The sequence below is a fragment of the Zingiber officinale genome, chromosome 2B, assembly GCF_018446385.1.
Source record: "Zingiber officinale cultivar Zhangliang chromosome 2B, Zo_v1.1, whole genome shotgun sequence".
Taxonomy (NCBI): Eukaryota; Viridiplantae; Streptophyta; class Magnoliopsida; order Zingiberales; family Zingiberaceae; genus Zingiber; species Zingiber officinale.
This window is the reverse complement of record NC_055989.1, coordinates 6614779-6641421: the sequence shown is the minus strand read 5'-3', so window position 1 is coordinate 6641421 and position 26643 is coordinate 6614779. Positions and strand designations below refer to the sequence as shown.

The 26643-nt window shown below is 40.4% G+C and overlaps 1 protein-coding gene across 1 annotated transcript in view; it reads right to left on the bottom strand.

Moving 5' to 3' along the window:
- LOC122048125 (oligopeptide transporter 5-like) overlaps positions 1-26242 on the bottom strand; it is a 34656-nt gene extending 8414 nt beyond the window's left edge. Inside the window, exons 1-5 of the mRNA XM_042609728.1 lie at positions 25811-26242; positions 25624-25721; positions 24620-24878; positions 24366-24548; positions 24084-24276 (exon numbers count right to left, since the gene is read on the bottom strand). Of these exons, the coding sequence (XP_042465662.1) occupies positions 24084-24276; positions 24366-24548; positions 24620-24878; positions 25624-25721; positions 25811-26242 (1165 nt within the window). The remainder of the gene's footprint in view (positions 1-24083; positions 24277-24365; positions 24549-24619; positions 24879-25623; positions 25722-25810) is intronic.
- Between the last annotated feature and the right edge of the window lie 401 nt (positions 26243-26643).

Here is a 26643-nt window from a genome sequence, read left to right as displayed (position 1 = left end):
TTCGAAACTGTATCTGCAACCTTCAGTTAGAAGAAGGAGAAACCATCACACACTTCCATTCAAGGATCAAGGAGCTCATCACCGGACTCACGAATCTCAAAGAAAAGGTAACCAACCGAGATTCACTACGGTATATGCTTAACGTATTTCCTAGGACTACTGAATGAGTATCATTAGTAGATGCTTATTATATCTTTAAGGATCTAGAAATAAGTACTTTAGAAGAGTTATTTTCAACATTTGAAGTTCGTGAAACAAGATGTGCAGATCTGAAGAAGGAACCAAAGTATAACATTGCCTTAAAGTCAAAAATGGACGAACCAGATTCTGAATTGTTGATCTCATAGAAAGAGTGTCTTATATCATATACTCAAGAGACCCTAGTGACATGGGTAACCTGTTCACAGATATCTAGGACATTATCTTGAAAGAAGAAGCAATTTCTCCATAAGGAAGTAGGAAATCGTACTTAATCTATATCTTTAACCTTATTGTTATTTACTAGACATATATTTTTGTGATCTATGACCGAGGTGTTGGATCGAGACCGCGCTAGAGGGGGGTGAATAGCGCTCGTGGCTATTTTGTACGTTTATCAGAATCGTGAAACTATCAGAGTTAAAGCAGCGGAATTAAAACAAAGAAACACAAACAGAAGGACACAGAGAATTTACTTCGTTCGGAGCCTAAGGCGACTCCTACTCGAAGGCCTGCGATCCTTGATCGCTTCCGGTGGGCAACAACTATAAGCACGATAGAAATTACAAATTATAATGATAGTATTGAAATAAACTTTTACCGACAACTTAAGAAAGAAGAAGATTGGAGCTCCGGGTCGTCGGAATGTCGCAGCAGCACTTCGGAATGACTTTGTTAGCAGCACGTTGAAGAAGGAAAGCTTAGAACTTGATATTTTGAAGTGCTGGTCGAAACCCCCTTATAAAGGGTGTTCAAGGCGCCTCCATGCTGCCGAGTCTTCCGCGTGGATCAAATCTGATCTGGTCGAACTTCATCCCTTTAAGGCGCCTTATGCCCTGCTCAAGGCGCCTTCCAAGGCGCCTTATACCCTCACCAAGGCGCCTCCATTGAAGCTTCGCAGCCAGGTCAGCGTTTGCACCCGAGGCGCCTCCAAGCTCCATGGAGGTGCCTCAGATACTGTTTATCCAAGACAAATCTCCGTTATTTTGTACCTGCAAGATATGTTAGTCCCAAACACCATCCTGCAACACAAAGTTAGTACAAAATAACAGTATGAATAATAACGAATATTTTATGACAGTCTCCGGACTGTCCGGGTTTGACTTCGGATTTCCAACCGGAAACCCTAGGTCGACCCGACGCCTACTGTTCCCTCTACGGGGAACGCGTCCTCACCTACTCCACTCAGGAGATTTACCTATTGCCAGTCGATCCTCCAGATCGACTGGACTTTTGCTCAGTGGAGGATCGACTGGACTTTTGCTCAGCACTCGACGCTTCCGGACTTTCTGCTGGACATCCGCTTCCCGGCTAGTCTAGTCTTTCACCTGGTTCGCGACACCAGGACTTTCCACCTAGGGTTACCACCCCCTAGGACTTTTGCCTGAAGTCATCGACCTGCCAAGACTTTCCGCATAGGGTTACCACCCCCTATGACCTAGGGTTACCACCCCCTAGGCTTTTTCCCTTTACCTAACCGCAGCTAGGACTTTCCTGAAATCCTCAAGTAGACTTGTTAGAATACAAAACACCTTAACTTTGAATCCTTTGCCATTATCAAAACACGAGTTCGATCGTCGGATGCTTCCCGCACCAACAATCTCCCCCTTTTTGATTATGGCAACTCAAATTCAAAGTTAAGTAAACAAACGAATAGATAATCTTTTTTAACACAAGCAAATTTGCTAAGAATAGATGAACACAATAACCAAAGCAGAATTTGCTAAAGTAAACTATATGCTCCCCCTTAACTGATGCTCCCCCTTTTTTATTAATTTAAATTTGAATTTTACATTTTTGCTACTCTCCCCCTTTGCCATATATCAAAAATAAGCAATAATAGACATTTGAATAACTAGATTTTAAATGTAAAACATTATAAAACTGTTAGGAAGTGTATCTCTTTGATAGATTTTAAAAGTTAGTAATAATATCATTCTTACTTTGAAGGTACTGAGTTAAGTTTTGAAAAACTGTACAGGAATTTACAAAGTTCAAAGCTAAGTTCAACAGGGTTTGAAAGTTAAGATTGGAACTTAGCTTAGCTCTTTACAAGTATTGAATTTGAAAACTTAGGTTAACAGGAAACTTAGCTTAAGTTTAAATAATATTTAAATTTTAGGACAAGAAGGTTATTCATTCAAATTCAGTTGGTCCTTAAGTCCAAGCATGAGTCATGTTCACTAGATTAATTTACTAGGTATCAGAGCCCTAAAGATCAAAACATTCTTAACAAGAAAATTAAGTATCCTTTACCAACTGTCTAACCTTTAGTTACTTGCTGATTGCCTACAGGACAATAGCTTTCACTTGGTTAGTCAAGTTAAGTTATTTTGGTCCAGATAGACTTGACTAGAGCTGGAAGACTTAACTTGATTAATGTATATTGCGTATTTAACGCCCAGACCCATATTGATGCACAGATATAAGCATTCTTGAGTCCAGGCTATACCCTATGCATCTCACGCCATTCTATGTTTTTCAATCACAATCAAGGTATACCTAGGTGTTTGTGAGATGCTCTAGCTTAATTCTAGGGGAACATGATTTCTAGGGGGAAAGCCTAGGCTAATTCTGTATTAAAAAAAATCTAGGAAATTGGGATTTTTGAAATTTTATTTTTCCTAGAATTTGAAAAACAAACAGGATAACAAAAATGAGACACCTACCCTCAAATAAAACACATAGGTACTCAATAACATGTCCAAACAGTCTAGAAGATCCAGGATACAAATAAAAAAGATGAGTAAGAGAGGCAGATCCAAGAAGTGAATGACATAGCCCAAATATCTAAGAAATAGAATCAAGCCAGTGGATCGTCAGCTGGAGGATCGGCTAGAGGCTGCTCGGGTGGTGGCTGAGGCTGTCCCTGACGTCGAAGCTCGCCTCGGAGAGATGCGAAACCAGCAACCATCTCGGATCGCATAGATCGAAGAAAGCGATGGCTATCTAGCACAGCCCGCCGCGTCTGAGTGGTCTGGATCTCGAGGCGAGTGAGTCTGTACTCGACAGAGAGTTGTGCTGAAGATGAAGGCCCGGCTGAAGTGGAGGGACCGGCAGAGGTGGAAGGATCTGTGAAAAAGTCCTCTGCCAGGAAATCGGGCCACTCCTCATCTGCATCTGGTGCGTCCTCGGCCTCTAGAGCACCAGAGGCAGCAGCTGGTGGTGGTCGGCCCTTCCAGGCCAGAATCCCCTCGGCAGTGACCTCTGCCGCTGCTAATCTAAGGCTACGCTGACCGACCTCATCATAAATGGTAAGCGGGATGAGTACCCCTCTAGTGATGTCTATCCTAGAGCTGGAGAATATTGTTGGAGCAATCCCAATGGTCCGTGCGACCATGTGTTTTGGTGTTTGGGCAAAGAGTTTAAGTTAGGTTCACCCTTGTATCTGATATGTGTATTTGAGTTGTGCAGGACTGTAGGATACACATGTGACTTAGGTTGATGGCTTCGGGTCCAGTGAAGGATGGAGCATCCAAGGGACCGTGGACAAGGCAGCGAGAACAAGGGCCGAGGGAAGCGACTTCGAGGCATACGCGAAGGATGACATTGGGTACGAGCCGCGGGCTTGAATGCATCCGAGGGACGAGAGCCAAAGGAAGTAGGCTTGAAGGCAAAAGGTCAAAGCTGCAAAGGAAGCATCAAATGAGTCATAAGGGTGAGGGTACGAGTGCATGAGAGATTGTACTCGGAGCAAAATCCTAGTTTTAGGGGTTTACTGTAGCAGTATTGTAGCGCTACTGTAGCAGTACTGTAGCAGTCGACTGCATGTTTTAGCAGTCGACTGGTGCAGTCGACTGACAGTGTGGAATCGAGCCATTGGGATGTAACGGTCGAATTTCCATAGAGGGCAGTCGACTGCATGTTTTAGCAGTCGACTGGTAGGCGGGGTTTTCCAACCCGCGGCCTATATAACCAAGGCTTGGAAGCTTGGTTATCCCTGATGAAATTAGACTTGGTTAAGGTCTAATTAGTAGTCTACAAGTGCTCAAGAGTTTCCCTTGTATCCAAGAGGTCTTGGTGAGTTTGTGGTGAGGTTTCTCCACCCACAAGGAGGTTTGAGCTAGCCGGAGATCTTCCGGGGAGTAATCCACCGACGGATAGGGATCGTCCACCTTACGGACACGCCGTGGAGTAGGAGCTTTATCTTCGAACCACGTAAATGATCGTGTAGCTTGGTTTGCATTCTTTCCTTTAGTATTTAGCTTTCTACTTGCTTTGTTTGCATTTCCGCTTGCGCACTAACGTTGTAGAAAGAAGCGAGTATTTGGGGGCACCGTCTATCTAACCCCCCTTCAAGTCGGCCACCGATCCCCAACAAGTGGTATCAGAGCAAGGACGCTCTCCGTTGGACTAACCGCCAAGGAAGCACAAGATGACCGGCTTGATAAAACCGCCAAAGATTGAAGGTAGAGGCTTATGGGACATCACGTATTGGATGATGAAGATGGAGGTGTTCTTCAATACGGATTGGGACACCATGATGGTGGTAAAGGAACCGTTCGAAGTTCCGAAGGACAAGAAGGGAAAGAAGCTCCGACCACGACATTGGACGGAGGAGCAAACTGTTAGGACCAAAAGTAGCTAGAGGGGGGGTGAATAGCTCGTCGCGTTCGCTCGGTGTGCTTCTTTGCTTGTTTCTTCTTGGATGCGCAGCGGAATACAAAGAAACAAAAACAAACGCTAACAAAGTTGGTTTACTTGGTATCCACCTCACAAGAGGTGACTAATCCAAGGATCCACACCAACGCACACACCCTCCACTATGAATAACACTCCTTTATGGTAACTACCAAGGGCGGAGAAGCCCTACAATACTCTCAGTACAAGAAGAAGAAAGGGAAATACAAGATAAGCAAAAGCTTACTAGATGTGCAGTAAAAACCCTAACCCTAACTTCTTCCTCTTGGCTTTGATCCGCCTCTTGACTTGGAAAGCTTCCAAGAACCTTCAAGAACTGGCGATCACGAGCTTGGAGAGTGCTGTAGAGGAGCTGGCGAAGAGCTGGAGTGAATCGGAGAAGAGATGCCGAAGGAATCGTGCGCCTGCGGCCTTTATCGACGCCAACGGTCGGATCCCGATCGATTCGAATGTTCCCAATCGATCGGGGAGACTTTGGATCGATCCACGGATCGATCCAGAGCGTCTCTGTGCTCTGGGAAAACGCCTGGATCGATCCACGGATCGATCCAGCGCTTATCGCGCGAAGCAGCAGCGTCCCAATCGATCGGCTGATCGATTGGGACCTCTGGATCGATCCACCGATCGATCCAGAGGCTCTCTGTTCGCTGGGAAAGATCTGGATTGATCCACTGATCGATCCAGAGCCTGAATCGATCCACTGATCGATCCAGCACTTGGATTTTGCCCAAAACCAAGTCCCGAACCTCCCAAACCAACATCCGGTCAACCTTGACTTGTTGGTACATCATGCCTAGCATCTGGTCACTCCCTTGACCTGCCAGGACTCCCCAACAAGTGTCCGGTCAATCCCTTTGACCCACTTGTACTTTTCTTTCATGCCAAGTATCCGGTCACTCTCTTGACCTACTTGGACTTTTCTTTCATGCCAAGTATCCGGTCACTCTCTTGACCTACTTGGACTTCCCAACACCAGATGTCCGATCATCCTTGATCCATCTGGATTTCCCTTGCCTGGCTTCACTCACCAGGACTTTCACCTAGCTTCACTCACTAGGATTTTCATCTGCCTAACATCCCAGTCAGGACTTTCACCTGGCTTCACTCACCAGGATTTCCTTCTGCCTAACATCCCAGTCAGGACTTTCACCTGGCTTCACTCACCAGGATTTCCTTCTGCCTAACATCCCAGTCAGGACTTTCACCTGGCTTCACTCACCAGGATTTCCTTCTGCCTAACATCCCAGTCAGGACTTTCCAGTCAAGTATCCGGTCAACCTTGACCTACTTGACTCTCCTTCAATCAGTATCTTATTGTCAAACATCTAAACTTAAACCAAGACTCAGCTTGGTCAACCAGGTCAACCTTGACCTGAGGGATGTTGCACCAACAATCTCCCCCTTTTTGATGTTTGACAATACCACAATAACACTTACAATGCCACATGTAAGTTAGGCTAATCTCATAGCCTCATTCTTCATGCCACTAGGTAATGAAAGCATAAGTTAAGCTTTTCATTCTCCCCCTAAGAGGGAAAACTCCCTCTTAGATAATGAAAGCCTAACTTACTCCCTTTCACACGTCCTTTCATTCTCCCCCTATTGGCACACATCAAACCATGCCCCATTTTTGGGCACACATCAACAAATTCACTTGTTGAAAACTCTCCCCCTGAAGAGTTGCTCATCGTTGTTCACAACTTCACTCGTTGTGATCAACACGATAATGAAGGTCCCATACCCTTCATTTATCCTTAACTTCTCCCTCAATGTAGATAAATACCCAACCTTGAGCATTTTCTAACCACTTGAGTTTCCACTTGAAATAATGAGGATATCCACTCCCCATTTCAAGTTCAAAAGCTCATCCATGAGCATTTTCTTTAAAGAAGGTTAACCACCTTCCAAGGTTCATGAAAAATAATTTTCATGCCTTTAAAGAGTCCCTCCCCCTAAAGACATGGTGGTAACTTCTGTCATTGCACCAACAATGACTTGGAATCCCTAAACCTTTAGGAAACCTAAATTTGGAAGTTTTGAGGTTCAAATGTTCAAAATTTGAAACAAACCTCAACCTAAACTTCAACTTAGCCTTCCTTTACCATTCCATCCTTGTTTTCAACACGAAAACACCCTTTTTATGTATACAAATGTATTTTAAGGGTTTGGAATGGTTACATAGACTAACCATGGTTCAAAGATGCTGAAGTCAGGCCTTCCCAGCCAAAATCAACAACTTGGATCGATTGGAGTTGGGATCCAATCGATTGAACCAACTGAATCGATCCACTGATCGATTCAGTATGTGTGGATCGATCCATTGATCGATCCAGCGAGCTTCTGCTCGCGAGATTTGCCTTCTGAATCGATCCACGGATCGATTCAGGAACTCCAATCGATCTATGGATCGATTGAAGTTCTGATAGTTGCTGAAATTCCATTTCAGTCAACTTCAGAAACCCCTAGAAAATTCTACAAAAATCCAAAAATCATGAAATTTCGTGTAGACATTATTTAGGGCATACTTAATCATGGAAAAATAGCTTTCTATGAAAATACTTCATATTTTCAAAGATTGACACAAACTTGAAAACTTGCAAAAACTTTAGTGTTTTCTTCAAGTTTGTATCTAACTATTCAATGGTGATTACTATCAAAAGACAGCCTTCACCAAGGTTTTCCAAAAACATTTAAAAATATTTTCAAAACCATTATCCCATCATGTTCCTTGGGCATAATGCACATGACTTGTACATTAGCTTTCCCAATGATGGGAAAACACATAACTATGTGTTTTGATGAACTTAAAACTCAAAAGAATGCACTAAATCAACATCTTGAGTTTTGTTCATCATCCTAACATCTCACTTGTATCTAATGTGCACTGAAACACATACAAGTCATCTTATAGGTCTTTGTGAGATGTAAGATTTTGGTTTTGCCCTATTCTAGGGATCATGCATATCTATCTAGGCATTTTGAGAGGTAGACATCCACAAAGGATGTTACTTGTTGATTTACTTGTTAAACAAATGTCACTTGTTTATTCCACTTGTTGTAAACAAATGCCACTTGTTTAACTAATGCCATATGTCCTTATTTTTTAAGGAAGTAAACATAATGCATGATAATGTTATGGCATACATCAAAATAAAATAGCTTTCAAAAGAAAGATTCCTATAACTACATGATGTATGTATGGCATGACATGGTATTGTATTTTTCATGATAAGTCATGAATGCAAAATACACATAAGATAAAATATGATGTCATGGCATATTATGAGCAAACAATCATGGCAAGGTTTAGCATAAATAGGATATACCTAGATTACCTATCTAAGTATCGTTAATCTTAGCTAATCCTAAAACTTAAACCTAGATTGCCCTAAAGTGCTTAAAGAAAATGCCAAAGCCTAAATTGGCATTTCTAATTCCCTTGATTAATGTATGCCAATTGAAAGTAAGCATATCCTCAAATGTTGGCATATTTCATTTTTCCACAAGAGTAGCACTTTTAAGTTAAGGCCCGGATTACCTTAAATTTCCTAAGAACATACCAAAATCCCAACTTGGTATTTCTCTAGGTTTTCCCAATTTATGCCTTTTTAAGATAAAATCAATTTTCCACCATTAGGCACATTTTACTCTTTCAAGGAGTAAATAATAATTCCATTTCATTTTCAAAGGTTAACAAAAACTTTGAAAATGCTCCTTGAGTGTCAATTTCCTCAAAGTTGGGTTAACTACCCTTCTAATCGGAGTTAACACTCTCTAACCCATCTATGGGGTAGAGAAGATGCTCCTAGGAACCCAACATCTATTGGTGCTCCTTGGATGCTCTAGGTATTCACTAGGGATAACTTCCCTAGATACCTTCCTAGTGACCTTGTTTGGCTTCTTGGAGGCCTTGATCACACTTTCTAGGTCAACTCTAGGGATAGCCTCCCTTGTGACCTTGTTTGTGACTTTCTTAGACTTCTTAGAAGCCTTAGTCACATTTATTGCAAAAATACTCTTAGGGATGACTTCCCTAGTATTTTTGGCTTGACCATTAGACCTAGGGTTTGTTCCATAACTATATGGAACTCTATGGTAAGTGGGCACATCCTTCTTAGCCTTTGGTTTGTATCCCAAACCTCTATGGCCATTGGATGGCTTTTGTACCCCTAAACCTAGGTTATGCTCTTTTTGCCCTAATAGGATATTTTCCATCCTTTTTAGGGTCTTTTCCATTTTATCAAGTCTTGACCTCAAGACTTGATTTTCCATCACTAAGTCCTTAGTTTTTGTTTTTCCATTAAGTTCATGAGCATTTTTATTTCTAGGCTTGTAGCTACAATCCTTAGAGTTCTTGCCTAGACTTTTACCTACATTCCTAGCCTTAGGTGTAGTAGTTTTAGCATGAAAAGCTATATGTTTTTCTTTAACGCTATCATGCTTTCTATTTTCATGGTAAATAGCATTAAAATGATATAAGTTAGAACTATCATGCTTTTTACCATAATGTAAAGGGGTAGGCTCAATAAAAGTTACATTCCTTTTTACCTTAGAGGCTCCCCCTTGACTTGAGCTTCCTCCTTGAGCCTTGACCATCTTCTTCCCCTTAGGGCATTGACTCCGATAATACCCCTTTTGATTGCAAGAGAAACACACAATGTGCTCCTTGCTCTTCTTTGTTCCGGGGATGGTCTCCTTGGGCTTCACCTTACCTTTTTGTGCCACTTGGCCCTTCTTCTTGGCCAATTTAGGGCACTTGCTCTTGTAGTGCCCATGTTCCCTACACTCAAAGCATATAATATGACTTTTATTATTAATTGAAATATTTATACTTTTGCTTGTAGGGGTGGCATCTTTTCCTTTGGATCCGGAGGTAGAACCTTCCTCTTGATCGGACCTTGATTCTCCTCCATTTGATTTTTCTTGACTTGTGGAGGTAGAATCTTCTTCCTCCTCTTCGTCTCTTGACCCGGATGTAGAAACTTCTCCTTCTTCTTGATCCGGCGTCACCAAGGATTGCTCCCCCTCAATCCTAGAGGTGGAGGCTTCATCATCTTGAATATGAAACAAGGAGTATGCTCCCTCATTGTTCCCTTCGTTGCATTCCTTTGAGGATGAAGCTTCTTGGATTTCCTCTTCTTCGGAGGTTGAGCATCTCTCAACCTCGGAGTCTTCCTCTTGGTCTTGCTCCAAAGCGTCACCCTCTCTGGATTCTTCATGATCTTGTACAGTGGAGGGGATCTCTTCATGAAGCTTGTCCAATTTGCTCCATAATTCCTTTGCATCTTTAAATTCTCCAATTTTGCAAAGGATGGTGCTTGGCAATAAATTGACCAAAAGTTTGGTCACTTTGTCATTAGCCTCGCACCTTTGGACTTGCTCTTGGCTCCACTTGCTCCTCTTGAGAACTTTGCCCTTTGAATTTCTTGGAGCCTTGAAGCCTTCCATTAGAGCAAACCATTGCTCTATCTCCATCATAAGAAAATTTTCGATTCTTGATTTCCAAGAATCGAAACTCGTAGAAGTGTATGGTGGAGCCACCCTTGTGTCAAATCCAAGTCCATCTTGGAATTGCATCTTGAAGTTGAGCTTGATAAAGTCTTGAACTTGAAGAATTTGCTCTAACTTCTTCACCCTCTAGCTTTTCTTGATATGCTTGACCCTTCCGGCGATGATTCCGGTGAAGAGCGGCCTCGCTCTGATACCACTTGTTAGGACCAAAAGTAGCTAGAGGGGGGGGGGGGGTGAATAGCTCGTCGCGTTCGCTCGGTGTGCTTCTTTGCTTGTTTCTTCTTGGATGCGCAGCGGAATACAAAGAAACAAAAACAAACGCTAACAAAGTTGGTTTACTTGGTATCCACCTCACAAGAGGTGACTAATCCAAGGATCCACACCAACGCACACACCCTCCACTATGAATAACACTCCTTTATGGTAACTACCAAGGGCGGAGAAGCCCTACAATACTCTCAGTACAAGAAGAAGAAAGGGAAATACAAGATAAGCAAAAGCTTACTAGATGTGCAGTAAAAACCCTAACCCTAACTTCTTCCTCTTGGCTTTGATCCGCCTCTTGACTTGGAAAGCTTCCAAGAACCTTCAAGAACTGGCGATCACGAGCTTGGAGAGTGCTGTAGAGGAGCTGGCGAAGAGCTGGAGTGAATCGGAGAAGAGATGCCGAAGGAATCGTGCGCCTGCGGCCTTTATCGACGCCAACGGTCGGATCCCGATCGATTCGAATGTTCCCAATCGATCGGGGAGACTTTGGATCGATCCACGGATCGATCCAGAGCGCCTCTGTGCTCTGGAAAAACGCCTGGATCGATCCACGGATCGATCCAGCGCTTATCGTGCGAAGCAGCAGCGTCCCAATCGATCGGCTGATCGATTGGGACCTCTGGATCGATCCACCGATCGATCCAGAGGCTCTCTGTTCGCTGGGAAAGATCTGGATCGATCCACTGATCGATCCAGCACTTGGTTTTTGCCCAAAACCAAGTCCCGAACCTCCCAAACCAACATCCGGTCAACCTTGACTTGTTGGTACATCATGCCTAGCATCTGGTCACTCCCTTGACCTGCCAGGACTCCCCAACAAGTGTCCGGTCAATCCCTTTGACCCACTTGTACTTTTCTTTCATGCCAAGTATCCGGTCACTCTCTTGACCTACTTGGACTTTTCTTTCATGCCAAGTATCCGGTCACTCTCTTGACCTACTTGGACTTTTCTTTCATGCCAAGTATCCGGTCACTCTCTTGACCTACTTGGACTTCCCAACACCAGATGTCCGATCATCCTTGATCCATCTGGATTTCCCTTGCCTGGCTTCACTCACCAGGACTTTCACCTAGCTTCACTCACTAGGATTTTCATCTGCCTAACATCCCAGTCAGGACTTTCACCTGGCTTCACTCACCAGGATTTCCTTCTGCCTAACATCCCAGTCAGGACTTTCACCTGGCTTCACTCACCAGGATTTCCTTCTGCCTAACATCCCAGTCAGGACTTTCCAGTCAAGTATCCGGTCAACCTTGACCTACTTGACTCTCCTTCAATCAGTATCTTATTGTCAAACATCTAAACTTAAACCAAGACTCAGCTTGGTCAACCAGGTCAACCTTGACCTGAGGGATGTTGCACCAACACAAACCACATGATCAAAGGCAAACGACAAGGTAATATCTATATTAATTGATATTTTGCCTAATGACGTAATGCGCCTTGTAGGTAAATACGAGAATGCTCATGATTTGTGGAGCAAGATAAAGAAGGCTCAATGGGAAGAACCTATGCCTACACAAGAAGAAGAAAAATCCGAAGAAACGGATGAAGAAGCTCAAGTAGAGAAGGATCAATCGGATGTGGAGACCAATTCAACATCAAAAGAAGAAGAGGAAGTGAATTTGGTCACATTTGAGGAAAAGGATGAAGAAAGGCATCCACAAGTGTGGATGAGGAAGATATAGCATCTACATCCTCAAAGGTTGAAGAAGAATCCAAGACAAGTGAAGAAGAAGAAGAAGAAGTCTTGGAAATCAACCTAGCAAGCACCTCCACCGAAGTGAAGTCACAAGACCATATAATATGCTTCGGGTGCAATGAGAAGGGACACTACAAGAATAGATGTCCTATGGGTAAGAAGAAGGTAAATCCTAAACCAAATCAAGTTATTTTAAATTCTAATGTGGGTTGTAGGAATGAAGAAGTCCAAAAGAAGAAGATGTGCATCATATGCTTCACGTGTGGAGAGAAGGGTCACTACCACACCAAATGCCCCAAAAAGGGGGAAATCAAGAAGCTTGCGAAATTGAAGAAATGGGAGAAAGAGAAGAAGAAGAAAAGCTCAAGTCAAGGGGGAGCTTCAAGGGTAAGGGAGGTATGCCCTAACTTGAAGGTTAATTCAAATTTAAATTCTTATACTCCCATGCATGCTAGAAATAAGTGTTATTATTTGCCCATGCATAACTTCGGTTTTAGATATCATGATAGAAGTAGGGTTAAGGTAGACCATAACCCTAGGAGACCAATGCATGATAAATCTAGAAATGAAAGACCTAAGGAGACCCAAGGCATTAATTCCAAGAAGGGGAGACATATGACTAGAAAGGGTAGGTCTAGGAATGTCCAAGGTGGACATGTTGATTCTAGGTTTAGGAACCTAGAAAGGGTGAATCAAGCTTTGAAGGCAAAGCTTGATGGTTTGGAAAAATTCCTTAAGAGATTCACTATTGGATCTAAGGGATTGAATATGGTGTTGGGGAGCCAAAGACCCAACAATGATAGATCGGGTTTGGGATACCGATCTAATCCCTCCAAGGTTAAAAGGAGACCATGTGCTAGGGTGGCACATGATAAGGGCAAGGGAGAGTCATCTAAGGCAAAAAATAAATATGCTAGGGTTGCATATGACTATGGCAAGGATGATGTGTCCAAGGTCAAGAAGATAAGGAGATCTTCTAAGGGACATCATTGTGGTTTGGTCACAATAGATGAGTCACCAAGGGAGGTGGCTAAGGTTAAGAGATCTAGGGGGAGCTCAAATAGTCAATTTGGGACCCATGGCCAATGGATCTCAGGTGGATTTTACTTGGGAGTCTAGAGGAGTCATGGAGTGTGCCAAATGGTTTGGAGACGGACTTGAGTCTCAAACCTAGGGTTTTGGCATAATTGGGTTATATTTCATGCAAGGAAATATGACATTGGGATCATATTGCATGATAATTGATTTTAGATGTATAGATGCCATATAAACCAATGCTAGGGATGCATTGTGGGTTGGTATGGGCAAATACATCAAGAGGAAGCCAAAACTAGGACTTTAGGTCAAGGTTCAATTGAACCATTTAGCTAATTTTGGATATTGTGTCAATCTTAGGATTTGTGATAGATACATTTTGTAATGTATTTTTCCCAGGTAGACAAGGGGACAATAGACCTCTCTACAAAATTTGGGAATTTTTGGAGGTCTAGGGAATTTCTGGTGCATTTCTGAAAGTCGGTCAGAAATGCTAAAAAAGGCTGAAAAACTGTGCCAGTCGACTGCTAGTTTTAGCAGTCGACTGCACCAGTCGACTGCTAAAACATGCAGTCGACTGGCTGGAAACAGAAGCATTCTGTTCGCTCAACCAGTAGCGACCAGTCGACTGGCACTTCTTGCAGTCGACTGATACCAGTCTGAAATTATTTTCAGCACTGGATTTTGACCAAGTCAACTCATACAAGTGTATGAAATCCATGGGGGATAAACACACGAGTTTAGGGTCAATTGGAATGACAAGTTTTCAACAATTGGGATATTGTTGGAGGACCTTTTGGATGTTAGGCAAAGGGGGAGAAGTAAGGTTTAGTTGGGAAAACCTGAAAATGCCTTTGCGTAGGGGGAGCCTTGGGATATGTTCTTAAAAAGCCTGTTGTGAAAATCCTAGCTCATTGGGGAGCATAGGTGTAGGGGGAGCCTTGGGATAGGTTCTAATGCATGATGCATTGTTACGGCGGTTGCCAAGTGTGTAACCTTGGCAACGTAAGTCCATTCGGCGTTGTAAGTCCAAGTGTGTAGCCTTGGCATCGTAAGTCCATTCGGCAGAGTAAGTCCAAGTGTGTAGCCTTGGCATCGTAAGTCCATTGTATTAGCATGTTTATTTGCTATTTGTTTTCCCTAACTTAAACGTATTGTCAAACACCAAAAAGGGGGAGATTGTTGGAGCAATCCCAATGGTCCGTGCGACCATGTGTTTTGGTGTTTGGGCAAAGGGTTTAAGTTAGGTTCACCCTTGTATCTGATATGTGTATTTGAGTTGTGCAGGACTGCAGGATACACATGTGACTTAGGTTGATGGCTTCGAGTCCGGTGAAGGATGGAGCATCCAAGGGACCGTGGACAAGGCAGCGAGGACAAGGGCCGAGGGAAGCGACTTCGAGGCATACGCGAAGGATGGCATTGGGTACGAGCCGCGGGCTTGAATGCATCCGAGGGACGAGAGCCAAAGGAAGTAGGCTTGAAGGCAAAAGGTCAAAGCTGCAAAGGAAGCGTCAAATGAGTCATAAGGGTGAGGGTACGAGTGCATGAGAGATTGTACTCGGAGTAAAATCCTAGTTTTAGGGGTTTACTGTAGCAGCACTGTAGCAATACTGTAGCGCTACTGTAGCAGTACTATAGCAGTCGACTGCATGTTTTAGCAGTCGACTGGTGCAGTCGACTGGCAGTGTGGAATCGAGCCGTTGGGATGTAACGGTCGAATTTTCATAGAGGGCAGTTGACTGCATGTTTTAGCAGTCGACTGGTAGGCGGGGTTTTCCAACCCGAGGCCTATATAACCAAGGCTTGGAAGCTTGGTTATCCCTGATGAAATTAGACTTGTTTAAGGTCTAATTAGTAGTCTACAAGTGCTCAAGAGTTTCCCTTGTATCCAAGAGGTCTTGGTGAGTTTGTGGTGAGGTTTCTCCACCCACAAGGAGGTTTGAGCTATCCGGAGATCTTCCGGGGAGTAATCCACCGACGGATAGGGATCGTCCACCTTACGGACACGCCGTGGAGTAGGAGCTTTATCTTCGAACCACGTAAATGATCGTGTAGCTTGGTTTGCATTCTTTCCTTTAGTATTTAGCTTTCTACTTGCTTTGTTTGCATTTCCGCTTGCGCACTAACGTTGTAGAAAGAAGCGAGTATTTGGGGGCGCCGTCTATCCAACCCCCCTTCAAGTCGGCCACCGATCCCCAACAAATATCTGGGTCAGGATATGACAATAAGGCATATGAACCACTCCAGATGTAACTGTGCTAGATGCAACGATAATGTTATGAAACATATAGAGGGCTATGTCTATGTCAAGGCGCTGGGTGAGGGCGTACAAAAAGAACAAGTGGGACGGTCGCATCTTCGAGACGTCTCGAGATGATAAGGGTAGTATACAAGCTGCCAGGACTCTGTATATAGCATAATCCTGAACTCGAAGAAGAGTGGATCTGAACTCGGTCAGGCCCAAGGGTCTCTCCTCCCCAAAGAAATGCATGTAGATGTCGTCTAATGTAATGTGTGAATAGGGATCACCAAAGGGTAGGGTCCTACTCGGGTAACACAAGAATGTACACTCGGACTCCCTAAGCTCCAGGCTGGTGCGAAGTAGGGAGGGTGTAAGCTGAAGATCAGTACCACCAACTCTGGTGGAATAGGTTCTATCATCAACCTTTTCAAGGTTGTGATAGAACTGGGCACACAGATCTTGGTTGACTGTAGTGGTACAGTCAACCAGTTTATCTAGATGATAGTGGTTTATCATCTCGATAGTGGGTTGACAGTATTGGGACAAAAATTCTCGACCAATATATCTAGGTTTAATTGACTCAAAGGTAAACCTAGAGAAATCTATCCTATGCTGTTCCGAGGGGAATCTCGGGTCCGTGGAAGGGGCCCTAGCTGGTGTGGTATCCACAATACGATGCTTCCTATTGTTGACATTATACAAGAAAAATTTGCAAAACTAGTAAAGAATGTAGGAAATAAACGATTGAAGGAGGGTTTAGATTATACCTAGGAAGCATAGCTAGGAATTAAAGGGAAGGAAATAGGTAGAAGGCGCCTTGGTTGGGAAGAATCCGAAGAAATCGGCTTGCGGCAGAACACGAACAGAAACAAAAAAATGCTTCTGTTCGTGACAAAAAGAAAGGTTTAAGGCGCCTTAAGGTTTCTTTAAGGCGCCTTTGGAGGCGCCTTAAGTGGGCGGCGGGAAATTTCCCGCCGTTGCTTGAGGGCACCTCCTCTTTGATGGAGGCGCCTCCTTTTTTTTTGGTTGAATTAATCAATACATTTCTTACATGATATAGGTTAGTTTTGACAAAGATAAAAAATTAGATAGTCTTAAAGTTGAATAATTTTAAATACGGGTTTAAAGTTAATTAATTTTGAAATTTAGTATTTTAAAATAATTTTGAAATTTAAGTTTTTAAAATAATTTTGAAATTTAAGTTTTTTAAAAATAATTTTAAAATTTAAGTTTTTTAAAACCATTTTGAAATTTAAGTTTTAAAATAATTTTGAAATTTAAGCTTTTTTTAAAATAATTTTGAAATTTAAGTTTTTTAAAAATAATTTTGAAATTTAAGTTTTTAAAAATAATTTTGAAATTTAAGTTTTTTTAAAACCATTTTGAAATTTAAGTTTTAAAATAATTTTAAAATTTAAGTTTTTTAAAAATAATTTTGAAATTTAAGTTTTTTAAAACCATTTTGAAATTTAAGTTTTTAAAATAATTTTGAAATTTAAGTTTTTAAAACTATTTTGAAATTTAAGATTTTAAAATAATTTTGAAATTTAAGTTTTTTAAAATCATTTTGAAATTTAAGTTTTAAAAATAATTTTGAAATTTAAGTTTTTTTTTTAAAACCATTTTGAAATTTAAGTTTTAAAATAATTTTGAAATTTAGAAATAATTCAAGTTAATTAAAGATAAGTTATTTGTTAATTAACTTGATTGAAGTTCAAGTCATTTTTCATGATTTAATTTCTTAGTCATCTCACCCGTCTAAATTGTCAATCAGGGAACCCTATTATTGTTGTGAGATGAATTATTGTTGAGTTTAAGGGTCTGGTTTAACTTTGTGTTAGATTCAGGTTTATCTTTGGGTTCAACAAGTAAACATTTTTGGATAAACTTCTGGGCTATGGTGAGTCACAAGGAGCTCATTAAAGTAACCATGCCTTCGAGGTTTCCAAATAGTCCTACCCATTGAACTTAATACTAATCCTTGGTCTAACTAGTTAGGATCCATTTAAGGGTAGATTCGGTCAATTTCACTTGACCAAATGCACCAGGTCGAAGCCATATTTTCCTAGACATGCGATGCCCAAGCTTCCCTAACATACTATCATCCAAAAACTTCACCAGTACTGTGGCTCAAGTTAAACTTATCCCGTTTTAATCTAACCTTAATTACCCTGCCGGGTAATCTATTTTTGTTTTACCCATTTCGGGTAAATTAGGTTCAGTTACCCTGTCGGGTAGTTCAGTTGGAGGTGCCAGTTAGTTTGGATCCTCCATCTATTTTTGAATTTTGAATTTATAATTTAATTTTTAATTTTTAATTTGATTTTGAATTTTGAATTTATAATTTATAATTTAATTTCGAATTTTTAATTTGATTTTGAATTTTGAATTTAAAATTTATAATTTAATTTCTAATTTTTAATTTGATTTTGAATTTTGAATTTCGAATTTTTTAATTTGATTTTGAATTTTGAATTTCGAATTTATAATTTAATTTCGAATTTTTAATTTGATTTAGAATTTAGAATTTAGAATTTATAATTTATAATTTAATTTTGAATTTTTAATTTGATTTTGAATTTAGAATTTAGAATTTAGAATTTAATTTTAAAATTTTAATTTGATTTAGAATTTTGAATTTAGAATTTATAATTTAATTTTGAATTTTTAATTTGATTTAGAATTTTTTAAATTTTAAATTTTTAAGATCATTTTTCTTTTAGCTCTCCCTGGATCATAGCCTCGATATGGTCTATCGAGGTAGTATATTTGATCCTTCGGAACCCAGTATTGGCCAAGTAACTTGATTGATCAATTTGGACTTGGGGACCCATGCTTGGACTGATTTACTACTTTGTTTGTTTATTAGGGATAAATAAGATTTATATTTCTTTTTACTTTTATATCCTAGTCCAGTTCTATTGTAGACGGCTCTTTGTGTCCCAAGAATTAGGTCCAAATTCTTGGAGCCCAGAGAAAACCGTTCTAAGGTATTTTTTAAGTCTTTTACCTGATTTTTCAAACTAGAATTTTCTTCCTCAAGTTTTTGAACTTGAGTTGAATTTCCAGTCTGAACTTGATCAGGTAAGGAATTAGTGATAGCCACTTCTTTAAGGACAACTACTTCCTTTAGAAGTGATTTTATCTTGAGGTTTGACTTGGCTAATTTGCGAAGTAAATAATTGACTAAATTATTAAGCCTCGGAATACTTACAGCGGAGTCTAGCCCTTCGGAAACGGATGCGGATCCGTGACTTTGCTCGGAGTCGGCCTCTGACTCACACTCGCTCTCGGATTCGATGATATGGTCCCGGGCCATCAGTGCGAGTAAACTCGTTTGGTCGAGTTCGTCGTCGTCGTCCTCCGAAGAAGATTCGTCCCAGGTTGCCTTCAGGGTCTTCTTTCTTCTTTGCTTCTTGGCTTCCTTTTGGTTGGGGCAGTTGGCTTTGATATGTCCCTTCTGGTTGCACCCGTAGCAAGTGACTTCGAACTTTACCTTTGAGTTCTGTTGGGCCTCCTTGGATTGAACTGCCTTCTTCAGATCTTTCTTGTTGAAGTCCTTCTTCTTCTTGTAGAGCTTCTTCACGAGATTTACTAGTTCACTGGTCAGTTCATCTTCTGAATCTTCTGAGTCAGGTTCGTCTTCTGATTCCGATTCAATTTTTCGCCGTACTCTTGATTCCCTTGTTCGACTCGTACCTGCAACCAAAGCAATACCCTTCTCGGATGGCTGTGTATTAGTTTGTTCATGGAGTTCAAATTCACTAAATAATTCATCTAATTTTAAGGAAGACAAATCCTTAGAGACTTTGTAGACATCTACCATTGATGCCCACAATGTACTCCTAGGAAATGAGTTAAGGGCATACCTTATTATGTCTCTGTTTTCTACCTTCTGCCCGATTCCATGAAGGGAATTCAGAATATCTTGAATTCGAGCGTGTAACGAACTTGCCGTCTCGCCTTCCTGCATTTTTAAATTGTATAGTTTATTAAGTAACAAATCACGATTACTTACCTTGGTTTCTGAGGTGCCCTCGTGAAGTTCGATCAGTTTCCCCCACAGCTCCTTCGCGGAGGAGAATTGACCGACTCTGTTGAGCTCTTCTTTGGTAAGACCGCACTGGATGGTGCAGGTAGATTTGGCGTCGGCTTCCACCTTTTTGATAAAGGCTGGCTCCCAGTTCTCACAGGATGTAGGCTTACCGTCTGTATCAGTTGGTAGTTGCAGTCCTGTTTTGACTATCATCCAGGTGTCGAACTGGATCTTTAGATATATCTCCATTCGCCCCTTCCAATATCCGAAGTCTTCTCCGAAAATTAGTGGGGGACGAACGGTGCTATATCCTTCTTGTTGGGCCATTTAGATCTAAAAAAGACACAAACAAGAAGATCTATTCCAAGACTGAGTCTTGGATTAGTAGTGCGGGAAGAAGAAGAAAAATTACGAGCCCAAGTGGTATTGACAACCTTTGAGCAACACCGATTTGAAAAAAAATTAGAATTTTAGCTAATTAGCTAATTTCTAATTGACTCCGAAACAAAATACCACGAAAAGAAAAACTGTATTGAATGGTGGTTGCACCAATTCAAAACAACCCCGCTCTGATACCAATTGTTGGATCGAGACCGCGCTAGAGGGGGGGGGTGAATAGCGCTCGTGGCTATTTTGTACGTTTATCAGAATCGTGAAACTATCGGAGTTAAAGTAGCGGAATTAAAACAAAGAAACACAAACAGAAGGACACAGAGAATTTACTTCGTTCGGAGCCTAAGGCGACTCCTACTCGAAGGCCCGCGATCCTTGATCGCTTCCGGTGGGCAACAACTATAAGCACGATAGAAATTACAAATTACAATGATAGTATTGAAATAAATTTTTACCGACAACTTAAGAAAGAAGAAGATTGGAGCTCCGGGTCGTCGGAATGTCGTAGCAGCACGTTGAAGAAGGAAAGCTTAGAACTTGATATTTTGAAGTGCTGGTCGAAACCCCCTTATAAAGGGTGTTCAAGGCGTCTTGAAGGCTGTTCAAGGCGCCTCCATGCTGCCGAGTCTTCCGCGTGGATCAAATCTAATCTGGTCAAACTTCATCCCTTTAAGGCGCCTTATGCCCTGCTCAAGGCGCCTTATACCCTCACTAAGGCGCCTCCATTGAAGCTTCGCAGCCAGGTCAGCTTTTGCACCCGAGGCGCCTCCAAGCTCCATGGAGGCGCCTCGGATACTGTTCATCCGAGACAAATCTCCGTTATTTTGTACCTGCAAGACATGTTAGTCCCAAACACCATCCTGCAACACAAAGTTAGTACAAAATAACAGTATGAATAATAACGAATATTTTATGACAGTCTCCGGACTGTCCGGGTCTGACTTCGGATTTCCAACCGGAAACCCTAGGTCGACCCGACGCCTACTGTTCCCTCTACGGGGAACGCGTCCTCACCTACTCCACTCAAGAGATTTACCTGTTGCCAGTCGATCCTCCAGATCGACTGGACTTTTGCTCAGCACTCGACGCTTCCGGACTTTCTGCTGGATATCCGCTTCCCGGCTAGTCCAGTCTTTCACCTGGTTCGCGACACCAGGACTTTCCACCTAGGGTTACCACCCCCTAGGACTTTTTCCTGAAGTCATCGACCTGCCAAGACTTTCCGTATAGGGTTACCACCCCCTATGACCTAGGGTTACCACCCCCTAGGGTTTTTCCCTTTGCCTAACCGCAGCTAGGACTTTCCTGAAATTCTCAAGTAGACTTGTTAGAATACAAAACACCTTAACTTTTGAATCCTTTGCCATTATCAAAACACGAGTTCGATCGTCGGATGCTTCCCGCACCAACAATGAGGTGCCCTCATGACAGGAGTTAACCGTTTCCGAATTTCATAGGAATTATCTCTATTAGATACTGAGCGAGTATAAAGATTCGAGTGTACGCTCAGTCGAGCAAAGGCCCATCAGGCTTAAAAATACTTAGACTTATCAAAATAGTAATATACATCTAGCCACATAAAGGTTGAGCGAGTCTAAGGAGCTGAGTGTATGCTCAGTCGGGCAAAGGCCCGACCGGGCTTAAAGACACTAAGTTATATAAAACTACCCACCGTACAATCAGTCTAGTAAGAGCTAATGAGTGTAAGGCTTCCAGTATAGGTCCTGCTAGATAAGGTCCGATCAGGACTAAATATAATACTGACCTGGTCAGATAAGGGATGGACAAATGAGGAATACTCAATCTCATATCAATTTTTAAAAATACATGATCTATTAAATAATTCCTGGCAGTATTTGATACCTAACATAATAGGTTATTACACAGACAAGCATAAGACCGACCGGTTTTATCAACCGAGTAAGATATATTCAGCAGACAAGTATCTGACAACAGTGTAATAGTTCATCAAAGCTTGTTGGGGAATATTTAGAGCCTTATTCGAAGGTCATTACAAGCTGAATAATCATAAGGCATATTCCTCTAACCGTCTCAGTAATAGCGGGGTATAGAAATGATAAAGAAGGTACATCAATGGGTAAGTGAAAGATTCCTCGGAGAATTATGACACAGGGCACAGGCTATACTTTTTCCATTACCTAACAAACTCTGACAACTCAGGAACCACCTCACGATCGCGGAGGTTATGTGGGTGGTATAAAAGGGGGATCCTCTCTGTTAGCAAAATACGCAAACTCTGTATCTGAAACCCTACTTTCGAGCGACTATTGTTCTTCTTCCTTTTCCACCGGATCTAGACTCACTTGAGCGTCGGAGGATCTTACCAGGGATCCCCACCCTGAGTTTGGGTCGCTAACACTTTGTTGAATCGTCGGAGTGTGTGCAAGAAAGCAAAGGGATCTCTTCACTATAGATCGGGAGGTCCTCTTTTGATTAACAAAATATTCATCGGAGTTCGCGCGTCAGTTTTGATACATGAATTTTGTTAATTGTTACTGAGTTTGAGCTAGTCAAGTATGAGCCAATTGAGCTAGGATTTACACTGAGCAATCAAACTACGTCCGAGCTAGGATTTGACACGGTACATGAGACCGACCAATTTTGATAGTGCATTATATTATTTATACCTGGCTCAAAGTTAGAGGCTCAAAATTTAGTTTGATTATTTTTTAATCATTTTTTCTCTAAATTAGCAACGGAATTTTCACTAATGAATTTTTGAGATGAAATATTCCGTTTTAAACATTCTTTAGGGATAGAAAAATAATTTTTAGACACAGAATTATTCGTCTTAGTGATATATATGTGTATGTTTTAGATAATTTTTTTAATCATGCATCATTTTTTATTGAGAATGTGTTTTAAGGATAAATAATATTTTTTTAGAAAAAACAACTTTTTTATGTTAAAATATTCATTAAACAAATTTAAATCATTTTAGTTAGTTTACTGCTGATCACGGTGGCATGGCCTCACCAAATGGCTACTAGCTACGTCCAAGTTCAATTGAATCAAGAATTAAAGAGTAAGGACAACATGGAATGAATCAATTAAGAAAATGTAATTTTGTCCGTTCGATATCACGGTGTCTAAGTTCAGTATTCGGTTTCAAAAAAATTACATTTATTATTCTGATGCATGAATTTTGTTAATTGCTACTGAATTTGAGGCAGTCAGGTATGGGCCAATTGAGCTAGGATTTACACCGAGCAATCAATCTATGTCCGAGTTAGGAATTGACACGGTACATAAGGCCGACCAATTTTGATAGTTGCATTATATTATTTATACCTGGCTCAAAGTTGGAGGCTCACAATTTAGTTTGATTATTTTTTAAGAAGTTATTAAAAAACTGTGTGAGGATGATGTTTAATTAAAATATTTGTCTATGAACTATTTCTTTATAAAATTAGTAAAATTATTATGCCTTTAAATAGAATGCGCCTTAATGGAAATAGTAATATATAAATTTAAAGCTACGGTGAAATGAAAATTTTACTAAAACAGTTTGTAAAGAAAACAAAATCGACAACTGTCAGATTAAACAAAGTAATACAATTAAAAAAGCACACTGAAATATTTGAATTTAATAACAAATATGATCACTGGATTAGGGGACAACCTTCAACAATAATACCAGGCATTGTGGGACATTTTGCCAATGGACAATGATCATCTAATTCTATTCCCCACCAATCCACTCCATATATGTCTTGAAATTGAAGAGAGACGCTAATCAAAATAGCAAAAATTGCAGAACCCGCATCAAGTCCAGCTGATAATATATAATTATATTTAGTCCACCATTCTTTACGTTTATGATAGATGAAGTAGTTGAAGAGTATGCCAACAATAAACCAACTCGAATAACTCACAGTCCCACCGAAAGGTATGAGAATAGAGGCATGGAATATAATTTGAAAGTTAATGAGACTAATCCATTTCTTTTCAGGGTACTTGTGCGATAATAACCAAATGGGAATCGGTAGGAAGAATCCAATAAGAGCAAAGATAAAAATTACCGAGTACATACCATTGGGATAGAACATCTTACTAGGTCCGACAAGTCCCCATGTTACCGAAGATATGTATGTCACTCTCTCACTAGGACAAGTCCAAGGACTTCCTCTGGGAAGCAATTCTGGTTGACAAATATTGTCTATTGATTGAAGTATCCACCATGCTATGCCAAAATCAGTGAAGCATGAAATCACCGTGCTTAGAATCTGTGAATAAACTCATTTTGTATATAATTAATGATGAATAAAATCAACCATCCATGATATGAAAGAATTAAGATAGTGAATAAACTTACCATGATACGAAATAAGACTTTTGGAGGAATCTTGGCGTAGTGTGATAACTTGAAGTTATATATAACAGATGATGCCAAAAGGTGAGCCTCTGATGCGTATAGTTTGAAAGCCAAGTTGGCTATAGGTTTGCCTGGATTCATATATCCAATGATGGTTTCTAGTAACAGATCTAATGAGAATCCCTACAAAGTTATTGGTAAGTTAAAATATGGGTTCGACAGTCAACAAATTCATTGTAAAGATGAGTGCGCACCAGACCACTAATTGCTCGAAGTACAGTTTCCACAGGAAGGAACAGAAGCACCAGAGCGCATGCCAATAAAACCTCCCAATAACGAAGTTGAATTTGACCTCCAAAACCTTCACAGACTAGAATTGCCATTCCGATCATTGGGAAAAATATGAAGTAAAACCACCATTGAGGAACAGATTCATAGTTTTGCTTCATTAGCCTTGAATGCACATCTTGCTCGTCATCTTTATATGCATTCTTAAACTGCTGCCAAAGTGACCTGCAGATAGATCACTGAACCAATTAATCTAATTAAGATTATGCATACATCAACTACGTACAATGTTACAAAATGAGTACATACCTCCCATTAAAAAGAGCAATCTGAGAAATAGAGGATGTGTACTGAGCGAAACTAAACCCGTAACTATAAATTAGTGACGTAGTGAAGTATACCTTTGAGTATTTATCATAGGCTTCTTGATTTAACGAGAGAGTGTTCGAATCTAGAATTCTAGAGATATTGTATTTGTGGCCGGTAGAATCATAGATATTGGTCGAAACCATTGGAAATTTCCTTGCCTCGAATGCATTACTCCAATAAGAGAAGGGTAAGATAATGTATGCAACTACAATAAATCCAAACAACATATTGAATATCACAAATGAAGGAACGACCAAAGGACTTCCTATGAAACTTGTCGTCATCATCCAATCGAGTGAAAATGATCCAATGCCTAGCCCATTCATCCCGGAGCCAATTTGTTGTGCAGTGATCGAATCCTTCCATATCCAACACACAAATGAGAGAGCAGTAATAGACGGGAAGAAATAAAAAGGGATGATATTATAAGCGAAAATAGCAGCAGTGGCAATACAAAAGAATTGATAACGTGATAACCCTCCCTTAGGCCTCTTATCCTGCTCATGTAATGCCCTGATAAATATAAATAAAAAATTACACATCGTTTTAATTTCATCCTATGTTTAATAATTCATTAGGAAAAATAAATTAATTAACATACCTGTAGAACGAGATATTGGCAATTACATTGGGCCACCACATATATGCTGAATCCACAAAAACTTTTAGAAACAAACCAGCAAATCCGAAACCTAAAAACTGCATAAATTGAGTGTAAAATATACGATCACTTCTCTTCTTTTATATATATATATATATATATATATATATGATAACAAACTTGGTACCTGAGTTGATATAACCAAGAGTAAAGCGGGCAAAATATGAATTTCTCTATGGTAAAAGATCTTGGCTATGCTAATGTTGAGAAATCCTGGACTGCCTATTGAGTTGACAAATATGGACATGGTGATATGTTCTTTGACATTGAAAGAGCATGGATTCAGCGAAAAACTCCATCTTGTACCCGGAATCCTAACAACTTTATTTGGCAAAACCTTGGCCAACATATTACCTCCACTGAACATGAAGATGTCGAAACAAATTGACGATATGTAAACGAATGGCTGCCTGAAATAACCAATTCGAACCAACACCGAGTGCAAGATGCAAAGTGGAACACCAAGAATCCACATACGAAATGTTAACACCTGCAATGTTGCATCATCTGTTGGAGGAACTGTTAGTCGCACTTGTTCAATCGGCGAGTCATCCTCCATTTTCCTATCACCTTAGCTTGCAAATACTTGACACACTTAAATATTCATGAAAAATGGATTAAATAAGTTGTTGAAAATTTTGCTTCTAAAATGTTAATGCGAGTGATTGATAAAAATAACGAAGGAAAGAGATTAACGCCTTTAATTTTCTTCCATTAAAGTTTTCATGATCATATATGCAAAATTTTAACCTTTAAATGTCTCGATTTGTCTAACATATATAATTAATGTCCAAATATAATATATTCATGTAGAAACAGAAAAAAAAAAAAAAACGAAGATAATTTTAGTTAGTAAAGAATAGAATAATAGAAAGATAATTAAATTATAAATATTATTTAATTTACTATTTTGCTTTATTTAACTTATGGATCAACCAATTTTTTAGTTCAACGAATTCG